The 25,338-nt window shown below is 40.4% G+C and overlaps 1 protein-coding gene across 2 annotated transcripts in view; it reads right to left on the bottom strand.

Moving 5' to 3' along the window:
- ABCA4 (ATP binding cassette subfamily A member 4) overlaps positions 1-25,338 on the bottom strand; it is a 300,886-nt gene that overhangs the window by 242,835 nt on the left and 32,713 nt on the right. For both annotated transcript variants that reach the window (XM_068239773.1, XM_068239774.1), the window contains exons 2-4: positions 15,586-15,674; positions 12,161-12,254; positions 3,524-3,665 (exon numbers count right to left, since the gene is read on the bottom strand). In XM_068239773.1, the coding sequence (XP_068095874.1) occupies positions 3,524-3,665; positions 12,161-12,254; positions 15,586-15,648 (299 nt within the window). In that variant the 5' untranslated portion in view covers positions 15,649-15,674. The remainder of the gene's footprint in view (positions 1-3,523; positions 3,666-12,160; positions 12,255-15,585; positions 15,675-25,338) is intronic.

The following is a 25,338-nucleotide window of genomic DNA, read 5'->3' as shown; positions in this document are numbered from 1 at the left end:
GTGTCCTTTAAATTCTCAGCTCTACCCCATTCAGAATATACCCGTATATACTCGAATACAAGTCGACCTCGTGTATAAGTCGACTCCAATATTCAATCCTCTTAAGCTGGAATTTTTGTATTGACTCAAGTATAAGTCTACCCTGCAAAGTTAATGGCTGCACTTGGGGCTCAGGAGGGGTTCATGACTGCACTGCATACAGTATTGCAGCCATTAACCCTACCTGTCCCTTAAGTGCAGCCAATACCTCCCTCCAGGGCCCCAAGTGCTGAAATTGTTCACTCCCTTTTATGCAGCCCAGTATTTACCCCTGCCCCTTTCCTTGGTAATTATTGTGGCCACTAGCCAGGAATTTCAGATCTATGTTTTCTTGTAATTTCCTTTCCTCAAAGTATCACTTACCACTGGGTAAATTGCTGCAAATAGGAATATCACTATTAGTACGCACATTAGTCTGTGATTAGTGTTGTCAGTGACTCGTGTATAAGTCGACCCCTATACTTTTATGAAGCGAATCAAACCTAAATTTCTAGACTTATACTTGAGTATATACAGTAGATACAGTGGTGTGAGAAGGGGTAGTTGTTCTTGAAGAGTACCTGAAGTGACACGATGAGATAAACATGGAAACATACAATACCAATCCTACTTCAGCAGCATAGACACATAATGACTGCCACCCAACTCAATCCCTCAGGTGACAGTTTGGGGATGAGTTCTCTACAGAAGTGATGCATGGGGGCGGCGAGAGGATTCGGGGAAGGGGGGGGGGGGGGGGCGGTGCTTGCCTGCAATGTTCCAACACGCCAAGGCACATATGCAATTAACTTTTTCTCCTAATGTTCATACTCTCTTTTAAAGCGGAATATAACCCTGCATTTCAACTTTGCTCTAAAACATTATTTACAGTATATTATATGCAACCAGCATTTTTTTTTTTTTTACTAGACCAGCATTGGAAGGGTTACACAGGGCTTTAAAGTTCCTTTAGATTTCTGCAGACGCATCCGAAGCTGAAATAGATACATTTTGTTTACATAATGTATCTAAGTGTTGAATGTGACTCATCTCTCTCACTGAGAAGGAGCTTGGACGACAGCCAAAGAGTGTGTAACTGTTTATCAATAGATACATGTAACTAAATAGAATGTATCTATCTGAACTTCTGCATATCTCTCCAGGACCTTCAAACCTCTGTGTTTAACCCTTCCAATGCTGGTCTAGTAAAAAAAAATGCTTTTTGCATATAATATGCTGTAAATAATATTTTAGAGCAAAGTTGAAATGCAGGGTTATATTCCGCTTTAAATAACTTCTAAGCATTTTACAATTGAAAAAGCACCCAAAAGCTGGTAAAAAAAAGTACTATCAAAATCATTTTGAGTATTTTCTTGCATGCTGGTGGTTTCAAATGCATTTTATGACAAGCTGTGAAGATGTCACCCAGGAGAAAACTCGGGAGAAAAAGTGAATTGCATATGGGCCCTTGTCAATAAAATGCCTTTTAAGCTATCAGCAAGCGAGAAAATGCACAAAATAACTTTGATAGCCCTTTTTCAATTGCTGAAACACTAACTCAGGAGCAAAAGTTAATTGCATATGAGCCCAGATGTCTTAGTTACTCTTTGGGGCCGCTGTATACACACTAGATTCTAGGCAGAGGCAGCCTTGAATGTCCATCTCAACCAAAATCCTGCTAGTGTGCTAGTATGAGACTTTAGAACTTGCCTGTGTTCACTTTTTTGTTACTGCAAGGGTTAATAACTCAGTGGTTTATTTCTGCAGTTGGAGAACAGGGATTTCAGTGGCAGTTCTCCTGATAACTAATTAAAGGTTATAAAAGTTATGTGTGGCTGCACAAATATTTCTGACATCAGGATAGTGATTAAAAGCTCAATAGATCATCAGTCCACTGTGAATGCACAGCAGTAATGTAAGTGTAATGCTAAATTATGGCTCAAATTGTAGACCTCCGTTTTCAACTTTTAAAACAAGAAACAAAAGCAAAAAAAATAAAAATAAAATTAGAGCCCTTTTACGGCATTTCAATGCAAAGTCGAAACTTTACGTTAACCAAGGTAAAATGAAAGTCCATAGACTTCCATTTTACCTTTCACACCTGAGGCTGCTTTTTGATGCGTTGCGGTATGACGCACCTGGGAGCATTTTATCATTGGGAATCTGCATTTCCCCATCGGGTTAATTAATTACTACCGCTGCTACTCAGCATCGCAACGCAACATCCCGACGACACGCTGCAGCCTATTCAACGCGTGTGTGTAGGAAACGGCTCTTGCACGCGTTGTCTAATGTGAAAGAGCCCTTAGTGTTGGTGTTCGAATGCAGGTTATTGAAATCCTGGAACCACCCTTCAGCACCCAGAGATGTGGAGAGGATCGGGGAGTTCACTTATTTGCACTTTATGTGACTCATGTGAAGCCCAACATGAAGTGCAAAGAAGTGAACTCCCCCTGATCCTGTCCACATTTTTGGCTGCTAACGCATGAGGACGGGTGAATTCATGTTTCCAAATCTCAATAACCTGAATTCAAACACTAACACTGCTTGGTATTCATCCTGGCCCTAATGGATATAGAAATTTAAAAAAAAAATGACCTATGGAATTAGGTGATTATCTTGTGCTTATAGATGGTTTCATTATTATTGTGCTGTAACTGCATTATTAAAAGTAATAATATAATAATAACAATGTATTGATTGTGATATCTCCTCCTCCAGACTATTTTGCATGGTGGCAAAAGTGCCAGAAACTTTGTGCTTTTTTAGTTCAGTTGTTTGTAACAGAATCCAAGCACAGCAACATTTACCTTTAATGTGGACCTGAGCTCCGAACTTCCCCTCTGCTCTAAAAGATAAGCAACAGCATAACAACCTTTAAAGAAAAACATTTCTTTGTTACAGCTGATACAAATCATGCAATACATCTGCAGTGTGTCTACTCCCTGCTTCCAAGGAAGCAGACATAGGGTTAACATCCTGTGTTTACAAATTAGCTGCTTTGCTGAGGCAGCCATCTGTCACAGCTGATAGATCAAACTACAGTTGTGATTAGTCACAGATGAGTGGGAATTAGACAGGCTAAACTCTCTAAATACATACAGGGTGCATTTTTCTATGTTTTCCTTCTGTCCTGTGTAAGAGTTCAGGTCCACTTTAATAAATACCAGGAAATTGTGTGATTAAACACTGGCTGAACTGCTTGAATCTGCTGGGTCTTTAAAAATAAACCTCAAAGAGAAAAAGCTGAAGATTCATACATTCTAAAAAATTCCACTACCTCCATTCCCCGACACACTTTTATTTTGTATTTACCGAGCTTGTAACAGTTTTTCAAAGAATGCGGGAGAATGTTTTACCTGTGGATGAACTTTCTTTGACATGAAAATGTACAGCTAAGTATGAAGAATCACCAGCAAATGCCACGTCTCAAGGAGGAGATATCAGCAGAATGTAAATATATTGCCATCCTGGCTAATCGCTTAACACAAGCATGACTGCTTACATGGAATTGTTGTAGTTCGAGACCACGCCGGGCGACTCTCCAAGAGTGGGGCTTCGAAAACAAGGGTTATTGGTGTTGCAGAAAATTCCTTGTAACCAGGGCAACATCCCTGCCGAAGGCATCGCCTTGTTTGGAAAATGGCCTGTATAAATGGATAAACAGAAGAATTAAAATTAAGCTCTGTGTTTAAAACAACACTTGTCAAAACATTAGAAGACTATGCGTTACATTCCGTTTAGGCTGCTTGTTGAGCTCATTTTTTTCCCTTTCTTTCTGGCTTATGTCTGGATTTTATCTGTTAGAAAGGTATGCATATGTTGTGGGGGCAAATTGTGACGTCCTGTTCCCTGAAATGACTGGTGGAAACATTTTACTGATAAGATAATGCTTTTTTTACACAAATATAAATAAAAGTCTCCTGCAAAGGTAGTTGTAGGTCAGTGCAATCGAAATGGATGATATTGCAATAAATCTTTGCACACAATACTCTTCAGAAATGATGCTGCACTGAGGCACCTTTCATACTTCGTCACAGTGTGATTACTCTTTGATCGCACCACAACATTGCCGAAAAGTCACATCACACCTAGAAGGTGCAGTGCACCCATACAGTAGGGTGTACTGTACCATTCACATTTGCCTCATTTCCAATGTAAAAATGCACATCATCCTGTAATTTGCAATTTGAACAGAGTGTGCTGGTCTTTCTGGTTCTACAATTGAAAAAAATAAGGATAGGAAACCGAGAGCCCAATATAGTGTAGTATTTAAAACAATCAAAAAAATTATGAATAAAAGCAACAAGGGTTAAACTCACAAACAATTGTTACCACACAGGCAACCACTAGCAAGGCAGGTGGGGAGAATTAGAACCTGACCCCACTCAAGTTTTAAGAAGTCGCTCTCTGTAGAAAGGAAAGATATGGGGATACACCCCTCCACCAAGGTTGGACTAGACTAAATGCAAATTTTTGAACAAAGGCGCCAACAAGAGTAAAAGCGTCTAAAAACCATTTAAAAGTGGAAGTTTAGGTGGACTTAAATCCCTTGTAGATTAACAGACTGAGAACAGTTTTTTTCAAACAAAATAACATTTATTGAATGCTCTAAGTTGCAACTTGGAGCATTCAATAAATGTTATTTTGTTTAAAAAGAACTGTTCTCAGTCTGTTAATCTACAACGGAGGAAAGTCCACCTAAACGTCCCCCTTTCAAACGTTTTTCAGACGCTTTTATTCTTGGTGGCGCCTCTGTTCAAAAATGTGCTTTTGGTTCTACAATTAATTGTCCTGCCTAGTGCTCTGATGGACTGACCATTATGCACCTCAAATGACAAGAGGGGAGTGCGGCCAGGAATTACTAATTTACTATCATTGCATCTGCGTCACGATACAACAAATTTGTGCGATGCGATGCAGCAGCTGAAGTGTGAAAGAACCCGAAAGGTGACCAAAAGTGTGAGCTGATCATTGCCCAATCCATATTCCAGAAACGACTTAAGGACTATGGTTAGCCCGTGATGACTTCTCCACATTTTTTGTTGTTGACCCATTTCTAATGGAGAATCAGTTAGTAATGGTGGATTTTTTCAGCCCATCCTAGGGATCAAGTCACAGTAGGTACACTGGCAGACATTTTTCTGGAGCAGAAAGTGAACAACAGACCCATGGTTTCCTATAGACCTGTCCACACAGTCTGTTTGCACCAGATTCAGGAAGTCCCATTGCAATATCACCATAGATATTCCCAACTTGCACGATAATTAGTGGGTAGCCAAAGCATTGGCATATGTAAAGATTTGGGATACTCACAGACAGTGTGTGAGCACCTCCCGCAAATCACCGGAGCTGGTACAGTTCATCAGATATCCTACCCTCTTCTGCTGGTCCCCAAGGATACCCTAGTGCTGTAGATGTCCTCCTGTCCTTCAATGTCCCCCTTCAATAGTCATTAAAATTAACACCCAGACAATTCAAAGGTGCTTATACATTTGTTGGTGGACCTACTCAAAAGATAGTTGGTGAAAGTGCTTCGGTTTCGCTGATTGAATTCCCACACACTTTTTTTTCAAAGCTTGTTGGTATTAGTGTTGCAGGGTCAAAAAACAATTCTGTTCAAGCCAACCACAATATTATCAATATTTTGGCCAAGTTCAGTGGGTAAGGAAAAGGGTGAGGGTAGGGAGAGGTAATTTATGAGCTAACAGTTGGCTGGTTGGATAAAGCCTAATTATTGTGGATTTACAATTGGTGTCTTGATCACTTTTTGAGTTTTTCTGATGTTATAAGTTATAGCCATTCACTTTGGTGAAGGACCCTTCCTGCTAGAGCGTTCATTGATGGTGTGCTATTTTACATTTGGTACCCAGAATATAAATGAGAGAAGCCGTAGCTGGAACAGCCATTTCAGTGCTTAAAATGGAGAAGTTCAAAACGCTCTACCCCCTTTAAATCAAACCAGCGGGTGCAGGATCTGGTAAGCCAGGCCAGTCCATAAGTATACACAGAAGGATCCGCAAACCAACCATTGGTTGAAAAAAGCTGGTATTCTTTATTCAGGAATTCCACATGGCAAGTGCATAAAACCACAAGGTTCAACTGACGCGTATCGGGCTTACAATCTGCCCTTAGTCATAGTTAAAAGTGAACCTGCAAGGGGAGGGCTTTAAGTAGGTGGGAGAGCAACAGGCTCCACCCTATACCTCTATCAGCCATCACCTTAAAGGAGACATTACAAATACACACAATAAGATAATATGTGACAAATGTTATCATTAATAACAATAGTAGACTGAGTTAAAAGGTAATGTAAAAAGGTCACCCCTGGAAGGAACATTAAGGCTTCAAGTAACAAATGGTAGGTTCACTTTTAACTATGACTAAGGGCAGATTGTAAGCCCGATACGCGTCAGTTGAACCTTGTGGTTTTATGCACTTGCCATGTGGAATGCCTGAATAAAGAATACCAGCTTTTTTCAACCAATGGTTGGTTTGCGGATCCTTCTGTGTACATTTCAGTGCTTAGCTGGTTAGATAACTCTGCTGTAGAGGAATTAGTTAGCTAAGTGATTCTGATAGGGAAGGAAGCCATCATCATAATGCTCTGGAAAACTTTTAGCATGTACAGAATACTCCTTAGTGCTGGCTGGCAGTGTTTCCACTCTAGCAGTGGTCTGTCAATGCCTACCATTTTCTGGCAAGCTTATCTGCAATGCATGTCCTGCTACTAAGCACCCAGAGGCGTAGCAATAGCCATATCAGCCATAGCAGCTGCTATGGGGCCCTGGGGAATAGGGGATCCAGGTGGTACATAATGTATTCACCATTAACTTTCTTGTGTTTCTCCATCCTCTGACTTTGTCTCAGTGCCCATGAACTATGTGCAGTGCTGATTGCATGAGAATGTAAATTGTCCAATTAACTTATATCCATAGAGTAGGGGCAGGTGGCATTGCTTAAGAGTGTCTACATCTGAGGGCCCCATGAAAGTTTTGCTATGGGGCCCCATGATCTCTAGCTACACCACTGTAAGCACCCTAGTGATTGGACCATCAGTAGCTGTATCACTCAGTAAGGGTTCAACTACAAGCTTACTGCAGTTTGACTGCAAAGAAACTGTAATTTAGAACCTTGAATGCTTAACTCTTACAGTGAGAAAAAAAGGAACACATGAAGGTTCTAAATACAAGATCGGATAGCACAGAGAGCGCTAACCCATAGAATCACCAACAGTTGGATATGACTAAATGGAAAACAATAAAACAATACATATTATATATATATATATATATATATATATATATATATATATATATATATATATATATATATATATATATATATATATATATATATATATATAGTAATTATATATATATATATATATATATATATATATATATATATATATATATAATATATATATATATATAATGTTACGTATCACTTTAAGGTTCATTTAACAAGCATGAGTCCCTTTAATACATCTACACAAATCAGGCAAGCTTGCAGTTATCAGTTATACTCTTCAACTTTGCTTTGACAGCTGCACTGGTACTGCAATATTCAATGCTCATCCTGTTCAGATTTCTCTTAGACATTTGCAGACTTGGGGTTTGGGCATAGTGTTATACTACAGAGGGCATCACTGTCATGCCTTTAAATCATCTTAATCCTTAGGTTAGCAAATGTTTGACTAGAAAAGCATAAGCATGGATCATGCCTATCTTAGAATATCTTAAGAATGCATTCTTTCTTATAGAACATGAACACATAGATACTTCTGTCTTCTGCTTTCTCTCAGCACATTGTTTTATATACGCTCCCAGGTACTTCACAAAAGCCATGCCGTTTATGGATATAATGATTTAAGTCCTGCTCACACTAAGTCTACCAGAGTCTGAGGATCAATATAGCAGCTAAGTTAAAGGACAACTGAAGTGAGAAGAATATGGGTATGGAGGCTGCCATATTTATTTCCTTTAAAATGATACCAGTTGCCTTGCAGCCCTGCATATCTATTTGGCTGCAGAAGGTTGTGAATAACACAAGAAACAAGCATGCAGCTAATCTTGTCAGATCTGACAATAATCTCAGAAGCACTAGGGGCCCATATGCAATTCAATTTTTCTCCCTAGTTTTCTCCTAGGTGATGCCTTTTAAGCTACAAGCATGCAAGAAAATACTCAAAAAAATGTAATGTACTTTTTCAATTTTAAAATGATTAAAAGTTATTTTAAAGAATATGAAAATGATCTCCTTGGAGATAATGAAAGAGAAAAAGTTATTAGCATATGGGTCCTAATCTACATTTGCTTGGTCAGGGTATATGTCTAAAAGTATTATAGGCAGAGGATCAGCAGGATAGCCAAGCAACTGGTATAGCTTAAAAGGAAATAAATATGGCAGCCTCCATATGCCTCTCGCTTCAGTTGTCCTTTAAAGTGTACCCGAGGCGATATGTGACATGATGAGATAAACGTGTGTATGTAAAGTACAAAACATATTAATAACTAAGCTGTTAATTGTTAGACATGGAAGCTTCTGTCTTATCTGTACCTTGTCAGGAATATAGTAAACATCACTGATAAGCTCATTACAGTCATAAAAGATTTCTTGGCAGAATACAACTTCTGAGGACAGGAGAGAGGTAGGACAAGGTCAATAGTTCATGTATTTTCACTCTGGGACACTTAATAGACTGCTACTAGGTCTATTACTAAGAGACAGTAAAAAATTCAACCTACTTTGTAAATGTTTAAAGCGGACCCAAACCAAACATTTTTTTTAATTCAAAATATTTAGTTGCACCACTCTGACACATACAAAGATAAATAAACACTCATTTAAACCTATGAGCATTTCAGTGTATGCTTTTCACCTTTCTATTTTCATAACTAGGGTTTTACAGGTGGCAGCCATTACTTCTGAGCTTAGTAGGAGGTTTTAGATCATGGGTGTGTTTGTCATCAGCTACCCTCCCTCACAGGGGCATCGTCTATGTGAAATCTCACACAAGCTAACATCACTTCCCCTGTGACATCATCAGTAGCAGCCTGTGTTTTGTTTTTTTATCTCCTCCACCAGTTTGCCGGAAAAATCCAGGCAATTTGAAAGGAAGGGAGGGGTTCCTCCAATACATGTAAAATATTTTATATTTGTCAACATGCAGCTGAAAAAAGGCTGCTATTTATCATTATAATTTAGAAAATTGATTTTATTTCTGAAATCTTGTATTTTTAATTTGGGTCCACTTTAAATATAAAAGAAAACCATGGATACTTAAAGGAATCATCAGGCATAATTATAGCAAATCTGATTTACTTATCTGGGGCTTTCTCAAGCCCTTTGCAGCTGGCTGTCCCACGCTGACAGCTCAGTTCACAGCCCCGGCCCGGGGTACCCAGCACATTGTCCAAGGCGTACTGCGCAGGCGCAGTAGTTCTGACGTCATTGACGGGGACTGGGACGGAGCTCCGGCGAACGGCTGCGCGCAGAGGTGCGGCGAGGGACATGCTGGGAGCTTGGGGCTGGAGGAAGCCCCGGGTAAGTAGCGCTTATTTTCTTCATTTAGCCTGATAACTCCTTTAATCTGAGTGTAGAGATTGTTCAAAGTCACATTTCCATGAAATCCTCAAAAGTAACTGCAATTGGATAAGTTCCTTGTTAAAAATAGGTTGGGCCAAGCCAACAGATGGCAATAATTCTACTAGTTAAAGTGAAAGTCTTCTTTACACAGACAATGTTGGCTTGATTGACAGCGACACTTCACACAGGCGCAGTAAGGACGACTTCGAGGTCATCCTCTGCACTGTGCACGAACCCCGGGCCGCGGCTGTGCATGGAGCTGTCAGCGAGGGACAGACAGCTGCAAAAGGCTGGAGAAAGCTCCAGGTAAGTAAATCAGATTTGCTATAATTATGCCTGATGATTCCTTTAAGTCATTCTTAGGAGTAGGAGTATAAATATAATGGTTTATCTCATCAGATTATTTTCACCTTGGGTTCACTTTAAGTATACACAAGTGCTGGGTGGCATGTCCTTTTACAAGTGGTTTAACTACTGAAGTGGTATGATATATACAGTAAAACCTTGGATTGAGAGTAACTTAGTTTAACCACTTCGCATCCAGACCTTGTTTTCAACATATTGACCAGAGCAGTTTTGACAGTTTAGCTATGTCCCTATTTAATCAGAAATAACTTTGTCCCTACTTATGACACAGAAATGAAATATATATTGTTTTTTTCAAGACAAACTAGGCTTTCATAGTATGCCATTTTTTCCCTCAAACAATTTTGCTTTCTATGAATTTTAATGGTAAAACAAAGAAAAAATTAGAAAAAACATGTATTTCTCAGTTTTACCAATTCCCGTTTAAAAATAAAAAGTGCTACTGTACATAAAAAACACACATTTTGTTTGGCTGTTTCTACTGTTTATCACAAAACTTAGATTATGTTCCTGTCACAATTTATGGTGAAGATATTTGATTCTGAAATAATGCTACAGAGTGTGTTTTTCACTATGAATGAGAAAATAAAAGTATTTTTAATGGTAAAAATCAATGTCATTAGCTCAGGAAACTTATATTCCTGTTCACCAATTAGTCCTGCATCAGATAGTGCCAGAATTGTGCACAGGAGCAAGCCCAATCCTGCACAGCACTGCTTCAATACAGGTCAGTAGATTCTACTGACCTGTGGCTTAGATGAAGTCCCAGAGGACGTATATCTACTGACCTGTGGACGAAGTGGTTAAGAGCACTTTGATATACAAGCAATGTCTTAATATACAAGCAAAAGAAGTATACACGTGTCACATCATCACAAATGAGCCAATAGTTGTTCTCCCTTGTGCGCTGCAGGATTGTACTTAACCACTTGAGGACCATGGTGTTAAACCCCCCTAGTGACCAGGCTATTTTTTATTAAAATGGCCACTGCAGCTTTAAGGCCAAGCTGCAGGACCGCACAACTTAGCACACGTGATCCCCCCCCCTTTTCTCCCCACCAACAGAGCTCTCTGTTGGTGGGGTCTGATCGCTGCATAATTGTTTATTTATTTTTTAATAAATATTTTTATTATTATTTATTAAATAAATTTTGCTGGTTTTTTTTCCTCGGTCCCGCTCCCTCCCTCCCTCCCCCCACCAGCCAATCAGCGTGATCGGCTATCATAGGCTTCAGCCTATGACAGCTGATCACTCCCCGGCCTATGGAGGGGACATCCATGTCACACGGCTGTCCCCTGTACAGCGCTGCTGCTGATCGCAGCGCTGTAGGGGGTAATGCGTGCAATATCCTGCTAGCCCCATAGAACACCGTTCACGCCACCGACTCCAACTCCAGGTACCCAAAATTACTCCAAGTCCTGGACTCTGCCTCCGACTCCAAAGCCCTGCTATTTTACTAGAACTGTTTTTGAATTGTGGAACAATTCAACTGGGTTTTCATTAATTCTTATGGGGAAATTTGCTTTGATATAAGAGTGCTTTGGATTACAAGCATGTTTTCGTAACTAATTATCCTCGCAAACCAAGGTTCCGCTGTACATGATGAGGTAAGCATGCATTGGTTTACTAAAGATCGGGCCTGTCTTACCAACATGCTCAGCTTTTATGAAATGGTGAATGAAAATTTAGATTTTGGGAAAGCAATAGTATCCTTGGACTTTTGCAAAGGCTTTTGATGCTGTTCTCCACAATAGCATTGGGCAGAAACTGAGGATACAGGGACTAGGAGAAAATGTGTGTATGTGGATAGAGAACTGGTTAAGGGGCAGATGACAAAGAGTGGTGGTAAAGGGATCATACTCAAGGGAAACTGTTAGCAAGTGGGGGCAGCTTTTGAACATCCCTGTTACTCAGTGAAGCCAATGATTACATTACACTAAAGAACAAATAAGTAAACATGGAAGATGGCGAGGTAGCACTGAACTTCATGTAAATAGCGGAAACTAGGATATTACTTAAGTAAACTTATGATCATCCCGACATGCAGTTTGCACCAAATGGACTCTATGGCCCAGGCTTGTGACAGATCTATTTCTAACCACAGAAAGGCTAGCAGGTCTTATCCAGTATAAGGAAATGAAAGACTAACTTCACCTTCAGCCATCATTGAAGGTAAATACTTACATTCATGTTGGCCGTACAGTGGATTTGCATTCCTTAGCCACACTAAGACGATGATCAATGACAAGGGCCAGAAGATTTCCACGCAAAAACGAATCTGAACGCATAAAAATATAAGAACGTAAATAAATTACCACTAGAATCATCAAGGTAAACAATTTTTATATTATGAAAAATGCTGCAAACAAAATAGTACAGTAGTTCCAAGACCTCAATCAGAGGCACCCTAGCAGACATATCAGCTCCTACGGTGGCCAACAGCCAGGGACCTCAGTTACCTCTAGCCAGTTCACTTATATCCTTTGGTGTCCCTCGCTATCTAGTAATCACATTTTATACTTGAAGCAGAGTGGAGGAACCCATGGAGGGGGGGGGGGGGGGAGGGGGGAATCACAGAAGTGAAGTACACAGGGGAGCTGTGTTTGGTACGGCAAAGTGTCTGCTGAATACACTATTTGAATAGGATGGAGTTCATTATATCATATGCAGGAAGTTATGCCACTGCATAGGATTGCACTGGAGATGTAATTCTACTTGAACCAAAGTATCTATGTCCAATCATAACTAGAACATACAAAAATCAAAGTTGAAAGTTTTGACTATCTTTGTTGAAAACTACAGTTTTCTTTAATGTTTATGCAGCTCCCATAAAGGCAATTCTTGAATGATTGAACTTTGTGTCTGTTCTTTTTAGCCAAATGGTTCAAAGCTGAGCAGGAGTTTTATTTCCTCTAATTAGTTATCAGTGAGAGTCATGCTACAGTCCAACTGCAGCAAAACTGTATGGGCAGCACAGTGGCGTAGTAGATATCACTCATACCAGAGCTGGGACAAGGTCCTCCAGCACCCAAAACTGAGACACCAAAATGTGCCCCTCCATCCCTCCCACCCCACACACTGATTGCTATTACACTAAGCAGCGCCCCAGGGCCCCCAACACCTTCATCTCTAGTTATCTGGCTTGCAGTCACTGCCATGTATCCCCTTTTTATTATTTTTCTCTGCTTTAAACACAATAGGGGAATGATAGCTGAGTCAGTTGTGCGCCCCCCTCCTACACTGCGCCCTGAGGATGGAGTCTCTCTTGCCTCTGCCTCAGTCCGGCCCTGACTTTCACCTTGCAGCATTGGGTTCCTGGTTCAAATCCCAGCCAGGGCACTATTTGCATGAAATTTGAATGTTCTCACCATGACTGCATGGTGTTTCTCTAGGCCAGGGGTGTCAAACTCAAATACAAAGTGGGCCGAATTGTACACTGGGACATAATCGCGGGCCAACCTCAATGTCTAATGGCCACTTTCCTGCCTTATAAAGTTCCCAGGTGTCTAATGGCCCCCCTCCAACCCCTGAATAATTCATTGGTGTCTATTGGTCCTTCCTTCCCTATACAGTTCCCTGGTGTCTAGAGCCCCCACCCTACCCCATCCAGTTCCCTATTATTTAGTGATTTCCCCCTACCTCCTTCATATAGCTTCTTTGGTGTTCTAGGGCTTCACCTCCACTGTAGCTTTCCTGGTGGTCTAGAGTGGGCCAAACATAATGCAGAGTGCGGAAACCTCTTGGGGACAAAATTAATGGCTCTTAGGGGCCGATTTGGCCTGCGGGCCAGAGTTTGACATATATGCTCTAGGCAATCCGGTTTCCTCCCACATCCAAAAAACATACAGATAAGTTAATTGTCTACACCCTAAAATTTGCGTTAGACTATGATGGACATATGATGACATTTGGGATTCGATTGTGAGCCCCTCGGAGGGATAGTTAAGTGACAAGCCTATATTCTCTGTACAGTGCTGCAGAAGATGTCAGCACTATATAAATGCTAAATAATAATAATTGAGTACACCTGAACTGAGGAGGATATGGAGGCTGTCATATTTATTACTTTTTAAACAATACCAGTTGCCTGGCAGTCCCGTTGATCTCTTTGTCTGTAGTAGTGTCTGAATCAAACACCTGAAAGACCTCTAACAACCTCAGATCAGCAGGTTCCATAAACCTGGTCACCCCCATAGTGCCTCTCAAAACCTTTGGAGCCAGAGCTTTCTGTCATGCAGCCCCTACCATTTGGAACTCCCTACCACACCCATTAAAGACAGCCCCTTCCCTGAAATTATTCAAATCCAGACTTAAAGGCCACCTGTTTAGCCTGACATTTCTGGACTTATAGAATTCTTCCTCTGTACCACAATTTGCCAATCAACCAATTGGTCTGAGCCATGCTTATGCCCTTTGAGTCCTACGGGAGAAAAGCGATTTACAAATGTTATTTGTTGTTATTGAAACAAGCATATGGCTAATCCAGTCAGACTTCATCTAGAAACATCTGATCTGAATTCATGTTCAGGGTCTAGGGCTAAAAGTATTAGAGGCAGAGGATCAGCATGGTAGCCAGGCAATTTCCATTGTTTAAAATTTTAAATTGCAGTTTTGTCAACTTGAAAAAGAGCTGGATATGTTCAAAATAGCGGTCTGCAGTTGTGCTGCAGCTTTTTAATCATATGGGACCAAAAAAGGTGCTATAATTTTAACGGTGGTCCCTGACCGAGTCTGAATTTTGCATTGTTTAAAAGGAAATAAACATGTCAGTATCCATATCCCTCTCAGATCAGATGTGCTTTAACACTTTTAGTGTCAAAAGAAATTAAAAGGAACACAGGCTAGTTCTATGTAGGATTGGTATTGCATCATGTTTCCTGAAATGGTTCTAACTGTTAGGCCTAGTGCACACCAGAGCGGTTCTGCTGCAGTTTGCAATCCGCTTGCGGGTGCGGATCCGCTAGGGTAATGTATTTCAATGGGATGGTGCACACCAGAGCGGGAGGCGTTTTGCAGAAACGCATACTCCCGGGCTGCTGCAGATTTTGGATTGCGGATGCGTTTCTGCCTCAATGTTAAGTATAGGAAAAACGCAAACCGCTCTGAAAAACGGCACTTCAGAGCAGTTTGTCAGGCGTTTTTTGTTACAGTAGCTGTTCAGTAACAGCTTTACTGTAACAATACATGAAATCTACTACACCAAAAACGCTTCACAAAACCTCAAAATGCTAGCTGAAACGCTACAGAAAAATAACAAAAAGCGTTTCAAAATCTGCTAGCATTTTGCGGATCTGCTAGCGTTTTTTGGTGTGCACCAGGCCTCATAGCACATAACAGAATAGTAAAAGAAAATAAAAGTTCCGTTTGCAAGTCAGGTGATGTGGGAGTGGCTGGCAGAGAGCAGCATGTATCACTGGGTGGGGTTTAAGGCAGTGGCATTATCTGTGCCTGGAGCCTGGAGATGTAAACCTAACCTGCTTGTAACAGTGATGCTGTAGGGACCACAGTGTCCACAATGTTGATTACGCTGAGTGCTCCGAAGTTTGTTGCTATTGCATTAAACAAATGCATTTTTCTAAACATTTATTGTGAAAAGAAAAGCTTTATACCTTTTGTCGTTTCCTGAGTGTCCAGTTCTTCCATAGCAGCAGCTTCACTTTGGAAGTCTTCATCCTTCTGCAGTTAGACTGCCTGAAACCTAAGCAAATAATGACAATGGGTTAAGGCATGTAAGGTGGATTCAGACATTCTCTGTACACGGACAATTATTCATTACTAAAGCGGGATTATCAGTCATAAAATCAAATTCCATTTAGACACTGCATGCTTATTATGCATTCTACGACCCAACCCTACACTGCAAGCATTCCAATATAATCACAAATGTTTATGCTGTAATAAATCTTATCTCAGTCAGCTCGTCTCTATTTGGTACATTGCCGAGGAGAGGGAAGCTTGTTATCTCCCCTCTCACATTCCTGCTCCTCACTGATTGGCTAAAGACTGTTCAGTGTGACAGGTTGAGGCTGAGAAGGGAAATCCCCCTCACCCTCTGCAGCAGCTGCTGAAATATGATCTATGCTGTACTCACGTGTTTACAAAGCAAGCTAGATATGACAGTGCAGTTTCTAGGAGAAAAGAAGAGTAAGGGTAGAAATTACGTCAGGATTGGCTTCAGTCAGAGGCATTAAAGATGGAAAATGCCTGAAACAGTTTTCTCTTTATTTACTATATCAAACTCACTGAAATCAAAACATGGACAGTACAATACATATGTTATGTAAGTAGATCAAGATTTATCTACTTATATGTTTTTTGTCATGGAGTAGTATGGCTGTCCCGGCTGCTTTAAGAACATTAAGCATGACTGCACAGCCATATCTTCTGCATAGACTACAATGTCTGTAATTTGGAAAGCAATATTTATCAAGGGCAGATCCTGACACAAACACAGCAAGTAGGATTTTTTTTATTGATCATTAATTCCTGCCTACCCTAAAAAGGAAGTGCAAATGATTACTTGTGGCACGTTGGTACCCTGTCTCCATCTTATAGTTAAGAGGCATCGTAATAAAGTAAAATTTAATGCATTATTCAGGATACCCAATTTCACTTTCATTATTCTGGTTTCAGCATCAGAAAGACTTTTTTTTTTAAATATACTGTAAATGTATAATAGGGGTTATGAGCCACCCACAAATGATAAAATAAATGTTAAAAAGAAAAATAAACAGGAAGGCTTACCTTTCCTGAAAGAACATCAACCAATGAGTAAGTTGAAAAAACGTTTATTGCACATAGAAAGTGGACAACGCGTTTTATGGGTATTACCTGCTATCTCAGGTCAGTATCACCAAACGTGCCTAGTAACAAAGAGTATCGCTGAATATGCTGGTTTTTACTAATAAAAATGTTGGGTGCTTCTTAACCCCTATTTCATAGTCTACACCTCTGGAAGAAGGTTGTAATTTTAGCTTAGTATCTCCAAGTTACTGATCTACGAACGAAGGAGGGCAACCATCTGGGAAGTTTCCCCACTACGCGGGGTGCGGGGAGGTCAATTCCACATATGGCTTAGAGATGGTTGCAAACCTTGGCAACAGGAAAAAGGTGACTATTAGTCCTTTTGAAACTACATTTGGAATGTAAATCAGATTGATGAAAGAATCACAAAGTGATGTTCTACTCTGCCCCCCCCCCCCCCCAAAAAGATCTGCTTCAAAAATAAGCCCTATTTACATAGTTATTTTGGTTGACAAAAGACATACGTCCATCGAGTTCAACCAGTACAAAGTACAACACCAGCCTGCTCCCTCACATATCCCTGTTGATCCAGAGGAAGGCGAAAAAATCCTTACAAGGCATGGTCCAATTAGCCCCAAAAGGGAAAAATTCCTTCCCGACTCCAGATGGCAATCCTTCCCGACTCCAGATGGCAATCAGATAAAATCCCTGGATCAACATCATTAGGCATTACCTAGTAATTGTAGCCATGGATGTCTTTCAACGCAAGGAAAGCATCTAAGCCCCTTTTAAATGCAGGTATAGAGTTTGCCATAACGACTTCCTGTGACAATGCATTCCACATCTTAATCACTCTTACTGTAAAGAACCCTTTCCTAAATAAATGGCTAAAACGTTTTTCCTCCATGTGCACATCATGTCCTCTAGTCCTTCTAGAAGGCCTAGGGACAGGGCCGGTTTAAGCAACAATGGGGCCCCAGGGCAAAATAAACCTGGGGGCCCCCCCCCCAACATATACCCCGGAACAAAAATCGGCATTAGGGGACCTTTTTTGCAGCTGGTATAGTCAGGGTGTGAAGTCCCAATCGGTCGGAGCTCCACATTCTGGCTATCCTAGCCTGCATGGGGGACAAGGGGTTAAAAAGTTTCAGGAGGGGGGACCCCACATAATTTTTTTTTAAAAAAAAGTTCCCACACTCTAAACATAATAAAAAAATTGGGAAAATAGGAAAAAATGCCAGGGATCTTCATACAGCCATATTGCGGCTGTATAGCGATCCCTGGCCAAAGTGCTGTGGCTGCGTATAGACCCCCTGGAAACCCCATCAGGAAATTTATTGCGCTTTCGTTTGATGCATGTAAAATTACACTACCGTTAGGTTTGCTACTAAAAGTGACATTTACCGCATTTAAAAGTATACTTTTTTCCTTCGAAACTTTAAAATCGATTTTCTCAAAAACTATAAGGTCTTTTTGAAAAATAGTTTTTTCTTCTTATTCCTAATGACCTCCTTAACATATCCTGCAAATCTAGGGTTTCTAGCATTAAAGGTAGATTTGCTATTAGCCATTAAAGTCGCCAGGTTTTTAAATGTGTATTTTTTTTTCTTTGAAACTTTAAAATCGATTTTCTCAAAAACTATAAGGCCGATTTGAAAAAATGTTTTTTCCTCTTGTAGCCACTGGGGGCCCCTACAAGCTCTGGCGCCCTGGGGCAGCTGCCTCCTTTGCCTCTATGGTAGCGCCGGCCCTGCCTAGGGACAAAAAGCTCATCCACCAAGCTATTATATTGCCCTCTGATGTATTTGGATCCCCTCTAAGGCGTCTTTTCTCTAGACTAAATAAACCCAGTTTATCTAACCTTTCTTGGTAAGTGAGACCTTCCATTCCACGTATTAATTTTGTTGCTCGTCATTGCACCTGCTCTAAAACTGCAATATCTTTTTTTGTAATGTGGTGCCCAGAACTGAATTCCATATGTGGTCTTACTAGAGAGTTAAACAGGGGCAATATTATGCTAGCATCTCGAGTTTTTATTTCCCTTTTAATGCATCCCAAAATTTTGTTAGCTTTAGCTGCGGCGACTTGGCATTGAGTACGATTATTTAACTTGTTGTCGATGAGTACTCCTAAGTCCTTCTCCAAGTTTGATGTCCCCAACTGTATCCCATTTATTTTGTATGGTGCTAGACCATTGGTACGACCAAAATGCATTGAATTTCATCTGCCATGTATGTGCCCATATAGCCATCCTATCCAGATCCTGTTGCAATATGACACTATCTTCCTGAGAGTTGATGATTCTGCACAATTTTGTATCGTCTGCAAAAATAGCAACATTGCTCACTACTGCATCTACTAGGTCATTAATAAATAAATTGAAAAGCACTGGACCCAGAACAGACCCCTGTGGTACCCCACTGCTAACAGTCTCCCATTTTGAGTACGATCCATTGACCACAACTCTCTGTTTTCTGTCCATTAGCCAGTTCCCTTTCCATGCACACAGACTCTTCCCCAGTCCTTGCATCCTCAACTTTTGCACCAGACTTTTGTGGGGAACAGTGTCAAAGGCCTTTGCAAAGTCCAAGTATATCACATCTACAGCATTCCCAATATCCATATTAGCATTCACTACCTCATAAAAGCTGAGCATGTTAGTCAAACAGGACCTGTCTTTAGTAAACCCATGTTGATGCTGAGAAATAAGATTATTTTCTACTATGAAGTCATGTATAGTATCTCTTAGTAACCCCTCAAATAGTTTGCATACAACTGATGTTAAGCTTACAGGTCTATAATTTCCTGGATCTGATTTTTTTCCCTTCTTAAATAATGGGAAAACGTGGGCTGTATGCCAATCCACTGGGACTCTGCCAGTTGAAAGAGAGTCACAAAAGATATGATAAAGGGGTTTATCTATAACTGAACTTAATTCCCTTAGGACCCGAGGATGCATGCCATCCGGGCCAGGTGCCTTGTCTGTTTTTAATTTATTTAGTCTTGCCTTCACTTCTTCCTGCGTTAAGTATTTAATATTACAGTTAGAAGATTGAGACTCTTCTGCCTCTGTAATTTGCAACAGTGCTGTTTCCTTTGTGAAGACAGAAGAAAAGAAAGCATTTAATAACTCTGCTTTACCTTGGTCATCCACCATTGAGTTCCCACCCTCATCCTTTATTAGTCCTATACAGTCAACCTTTCTTTTTTTAGAGTTGCTGTACTTGTAAAACTTTTTTGGGTTAGATTTGATATCCCTAGCGATTTGATTTTCAGCTTCGAACTTTGCCAGCCTAATTTCGTATTTGCCAGCCTAATTTAGTATTATTATTATTGATTCATAAAGCGCTTTCATATTCCGTGGTGCTGCACAAAGTAAGAAACACACATGGGATACATAATACAGATAATGGTAAACACTAGGGATGGTCGGACATGCCCATTTACGATCCATGGAAATTCCGATTTCTGCAAATGCCAACTTCCATTTTTCCAATTTTATGTTTTCTGATTTTCCGTTGTTTCTCATTTTCGAGAATTTTGTTAGTCATGTCTTGTATCGGAGAATGCAAAAAATGCAAAAAATAAATAAATAAATCGGAAAGTCTTGTGATTTGTCTTAAATTACCGTGGTGATCCGATTTTTGCAGAAAAATTCTGCATTCTCTGTTTGGTCCAATGCTTCAAAGTTCTATGATTGGGCTAAAATGACTGAGTTGTGATAAATTGGATTCCTGCGGAACTTGGATTTCTGTTTTCCATTTCTGATCGGGAATGCCGATGTCCAATCCGAAACACGGAAATTCCAATTATGCAGAATCCGAATGAGCATCCCTAGTAAATACTAAATATAAACACTGGTATAAAAAGTATGATTTTTGAGGATGCTCAAAATACAAGCCCTACTCCAAAAATACGCCCTAAAATCAACTGGCAATAGAATGCAGCAGGATAGATAGGAGAGCAGACCAAAAGACCCCACAAGACCTAAAAAAAATACCGGTTGGCAAGTGCCAGACTCTCCGTAGATGTGGATTGTTGTACATGGAAAAAGGAAATAGAATCTCAATAAATTCATAATGGAATTCAGGTTTTGGAGAGTTATGATGTTCCAAAATGTAATGAGGTGACTATATTTACAGTAAATGTTTGTTCAAAGAATAGATATAGGTTGTTCGTAAAAAAACATCTCCTTAAAAAATAAAATAAAAGCCCTAACACGTTTTGGAGCAAAAAAAAAAAGACAAACACTGACTAATTTATAAATACTGTAAAAACAAACAATTTTATTCATTAAAGGATATATGAGCGGTCGTAAATTGTAAAAACGGGGAGCAACTGTGTGTAAGAAGCAGTCCTCATATCCAACGCTCGCCCCATTCTTCTCTGTCCCCCTCTGTTATCTCCTAAAGGATCCCCAAAGCTTCTTCCGGGTAGACCAGGTCAATGAGTAGTGCGCAGGCACTGGCCCGTCAACCTGCATCCTTGATCACACACCTGCGGGCTGGGAGCACTGTTCACATGGGCACGACGTCACAACTACATAGTGCGCATGCGCAGAGAGCTCCCAGCCATGGGCGCGTGATCAAGGACGCGTGTCACCAGGCAGCGCTTATGCACTACTCACCGACCTGGCAAACCCGGAAGTGAGGACTGCTTCCTACATATGCCTGCTCCTCCCGTTTTTACAATTTACGACCTCTCAGATATCCTTAAATGAATAAAATTGTTTGTTTTACAGTATTACTTTATACTCAGGTATCCTTTAAGTTATTCAGTAAAGTTCGTGTTAAAATTTCTCTTAAAGTGGTATAAAACCCTGACCTAATATTCAATAAAAACATATACTGTATGTAGAAGCTTCCCTGGACCTATCCCATCCATGCGGACAAAGCAAACAAAGGAAGGACTGTGGCATCAACAGTCAAACAACAATTTATTTATACTCCACAGTAAAAATAGGCAGCGCGTTTCACGGGCTCAATCCCGCTTCATCAGGCCAATCAAAAAGGAGCATACAGCTTATCAGCATCAAAACCACACTGAGCGCTCAGTGTGGCGCTCAGAGGCGCTCAGAGGTGCTCAGTGTGGTTTTGATGCTGATAAGCTGTACGCTCCTTTTTGATTGGCCTGATGAAGCGAGATTGAGCCCGTAAAACGCGTTGCCTATTTTTACTGTGGAGTATAAATAAATTGTTGTTTGACTGTTGATGCCACCGTCCTTCCTTTGTTTGCTTTGTCTGCATGGATGGGATAGGTCCACCACTGCCCTATCGGTTTTAAGCTTGTTTAAGTGACTTTTATTCTATTGGCGCCTCTGGAAAGCTTCTACATATTGCTAAGTCCACCCTTGGTGGAGGGTTGTACCCATCTTTTTCCCATCTACAGAGAGCGACTTTTAATCCTGAGTGGGGTCAGGTTAATCGCCCCACCTGCCTTCACAGTGGTTGCCTAATGGTAACCCTGGTTTGTGAGTATTACATTGTGATATTACTCATTATTAATTTTCATCTATACAATATCACACTATTGGGCTCTTGGTGTCCCCCCTCCTTCAATAAAAACATGTTTTTCTACTTTTTATATGCCCTACGGTTAGCATATTTGCTTTTGTGCATAAGTATTATTATTCATTTAGAAATTATACGTTCCTAAAGTACACTTATTTTACTCTGAGAGCTGACTTTGCATTTCATTTATAACTGCTTTATTCATCCTCTAACTTAATCAGAAAGCATCAGAAAGCATTTATGCTTGTCTGACTTTGTTCAGGGGACCCAGCAGTGTGAGAGAAGGCTTTGTTTACATTTCTCACTTGATACAATTAAACACAAGATAACATTATCTAAAGTTCGGAAGCGGCCAGCTCTCCTGGCAGGGAAGCTTCTAAAGCCTGTGTTAACCCTTTGAATGCAGTTCTAGTAAAAAAAATGCTGGTTGTATATAAGATGCTGTACTGTAAATAATCTATTAGAGCAAAGTAGAAATGCTGGGTTTCATTCCGCTTTAAGAATAAAAATGTACACCTATGAAAATTCTGTCAATTTAACTACATAAGCGCAAGTGCTCCAGGGTGATTAATTTTAGAAAATTTTATTTTATTTATTATTTGTGATATTTTCTTGCTGTAAGTAGCTCCCTTAGATCAAGCCGCACATTTTTTTAAAATCACTGGCATGTTGCTGCATAGCATGAAGCCTGCACTGCCCCACATACTGTATAATGAAAGTCAGTGGTCTGTTGAGTTATGTTTAAAAAAAATCCATAAATTAGACAATTTTTTGCTTTTCCTGCTTACATTGTTAATTGTTCTTTTAAACTTTCTTTTTATTATTTTTAAACAAGGAGAAAGAGAACATTTTACCATTACAAAATATCAACATCAGTGATACCAGCAAGATCACAACAGGCAAAAGCAGCCGGGATTTACATTGTTAATTCTGGTCTGGTCTAGCATGTAGGGCCTGTTTCCACTACACGCAGATTGGATGCAGAATGGATGCAGAATAGATGCAGAAAAACTGACTCCAATGAATGCCTATGGGAAAATCTGCATCAGAATAATCGCGTTTAGTGGAAACAGGCCCATAGGCATTCATTGGAGTCAGTTTTTCTGCATCCATTCTGCATCCAATCTGCATCAAATCTGCATCAAATCTGCGTGTTGTGGAAACAGGCCCTAATGTTTTAGGACTGCAGTCCTGCTGCAGAGAAACATTTAGAGCCATGAGTTCTTAACCATTACAGCAAGAGAAAAGTGACACATCGTAGTTCTAAGTAGAATTAGGACTGTTTATACGAGCTTATCTTACATCCAGGGCTGGATTTTCCATAAGGCACTGTAGCCACATGCATACAGGCGCCTGATGATGGAAAGGCAGCTCACTCCCCTCCCCAAGTTTCTCCCTCTCTCCTTCCTTATGCAGAGTCGTGAGCAGAGAGTAAATGAGAGGTTACTTACCCAGGTCTTGTCATTCCACTGACCAGATCTCCCTTCAGTTGGGGGCACATCTAGCTACTTAATACTGAGGTTCCTCTAGCTACCTAATACTTGGGGGCACCACTAGCAACTTAATACTGAGGGTACTATTTAAAACCTAACACTAAGGGGCACTTGTGGCTACCCACATCGGTCTGGGAAGTATCGGGGAGGTGAAAGCTGAGCCAGCCAGCACACTTGCAGTTCATTCGGGGGGGGGGGGGGGGGGGGTATGTAGGTTTGTGGGTTTGTGGAGGACGAAGTCTGAGGCGCCAGAACATCTGTGCCTATAGGCTACTGTGATGTAAATCCGGGCCTGCTTATGTCACATCTCTAACAGGAATGTTTTTGTAGTTGGACGGACTGTGCCTATGGGTATACATTGGGAAGCTGCCACAGTAGTTACATAATAAGCAGTGTGCCCCTGACTGTGCTTTGCATTTGTGACCCCTTTGCCTATGTGCTCGAGGCTTAATATGGGCAATAAAAAGCAAATAATTAAAAACTCAGCTTATTTTATCAGTTGTCAAGAGCACACTTGAACTTGTGGCTCCATGTTTACAGAAGCACTGGCCTGAACACTAAAGCACCATTAATCAGGCAATGCTTTTACATGTGTCGGAGTAACAGAATTAGTATCTACGCCAAGCAAAGTCTTCAGTATATTGAAGTTTCTTCCAGGATTTTGCCGTAAAGCAAGCCTGAAGCAAAATTACACGTATGAGATAATGGATTCTATGTGTAGTACAGCTAAGAAATAGAACTTAAGTAGCAAAGAAAAAAGTCTCATGCTGTTCTCCAGTACAAGAAAAGTAAAAAAAAAAACTTCAGTTGTTATCTATGCAAAAGAGCTTCTCTGAGCTCATCGCACCAGTCAAATAAAATCCTGTTTTCTGAAGCACTAAAACAGCCAAGAAACAGTGAGAGTCAGCTTGAGATAAGGTTTTACTGCAGGAAAAATCAAAGGGTCAATATTTCTGCTTTGTCTTATAGCTTAAAAGACAGAGTGTGATTTCTACACTGCAAATATGACAGAATGAAGCAGTGTTATAAAAAAACAACTCTATAACTGAAAATAAAAATATGAGACTTTTCTTTGCTACTAATGTTCTATTCCTTATTCATACTACAAATACAATTCATTACAGTATATCATTATAGTATTTTTTCCGATTCAGGTTTGCTTTAAAGTGAACCTAAACTGACAAAAAAAAATTACCTGGAGGCTGGAGCTTCTACCAGCAGCTGCCCTATGCCTGCGGTGTCACTGAACGATCCTGCGGTCCCCACAGCTCCCTAGTTTCATTTTGTGCATGTGCAGTGGTCCATCGACTCGCCAGCCAGCAGGCCGGAAGAGGGTGGCTGTGGGGGACTGGAGGAACACCTAGAGACAGTGCGGGCACAGGATGGCTGTAGGATGCTAGTAGAAGCCCCCCAGGTAAGTTAAACTAATCTTTTTTTTTGCCAGTTTAGGTTCAGTATAAACAGGAACTTTACTGTAATTTAATGATTAAAACTACTTATATTTCACAATATTTATTTTCAAACTATTTAGTCAATGTTTCTACGTGGGACTGTACAAAGATCAGATATTTTTCAATCCAATTATAAATGATGAAGTTGCGCACAGGTGATTACC

Source organism: Hyperolius riggenbachi, chromosome 6, assembly GCF_040937935.1.
Source record: "Hyperolius riggenbachi isolate aHypRig1 chromosome 6, aHypRig1.pri, whole genome shotgun sequence".
Classification (NCBI taxonomy): domain Eukaryota; kingdom Metazoa; phylum Chordata; class Amphibia; order Anura; family Hyperoliidae; genus Hyperolius; species Hyperolius riggenbachi.
The sequence above is the reverse complement of the archived record's forward strand: the minus strand, read 5'-3'. Positions and strand labels throughout refer to the sequence as shown.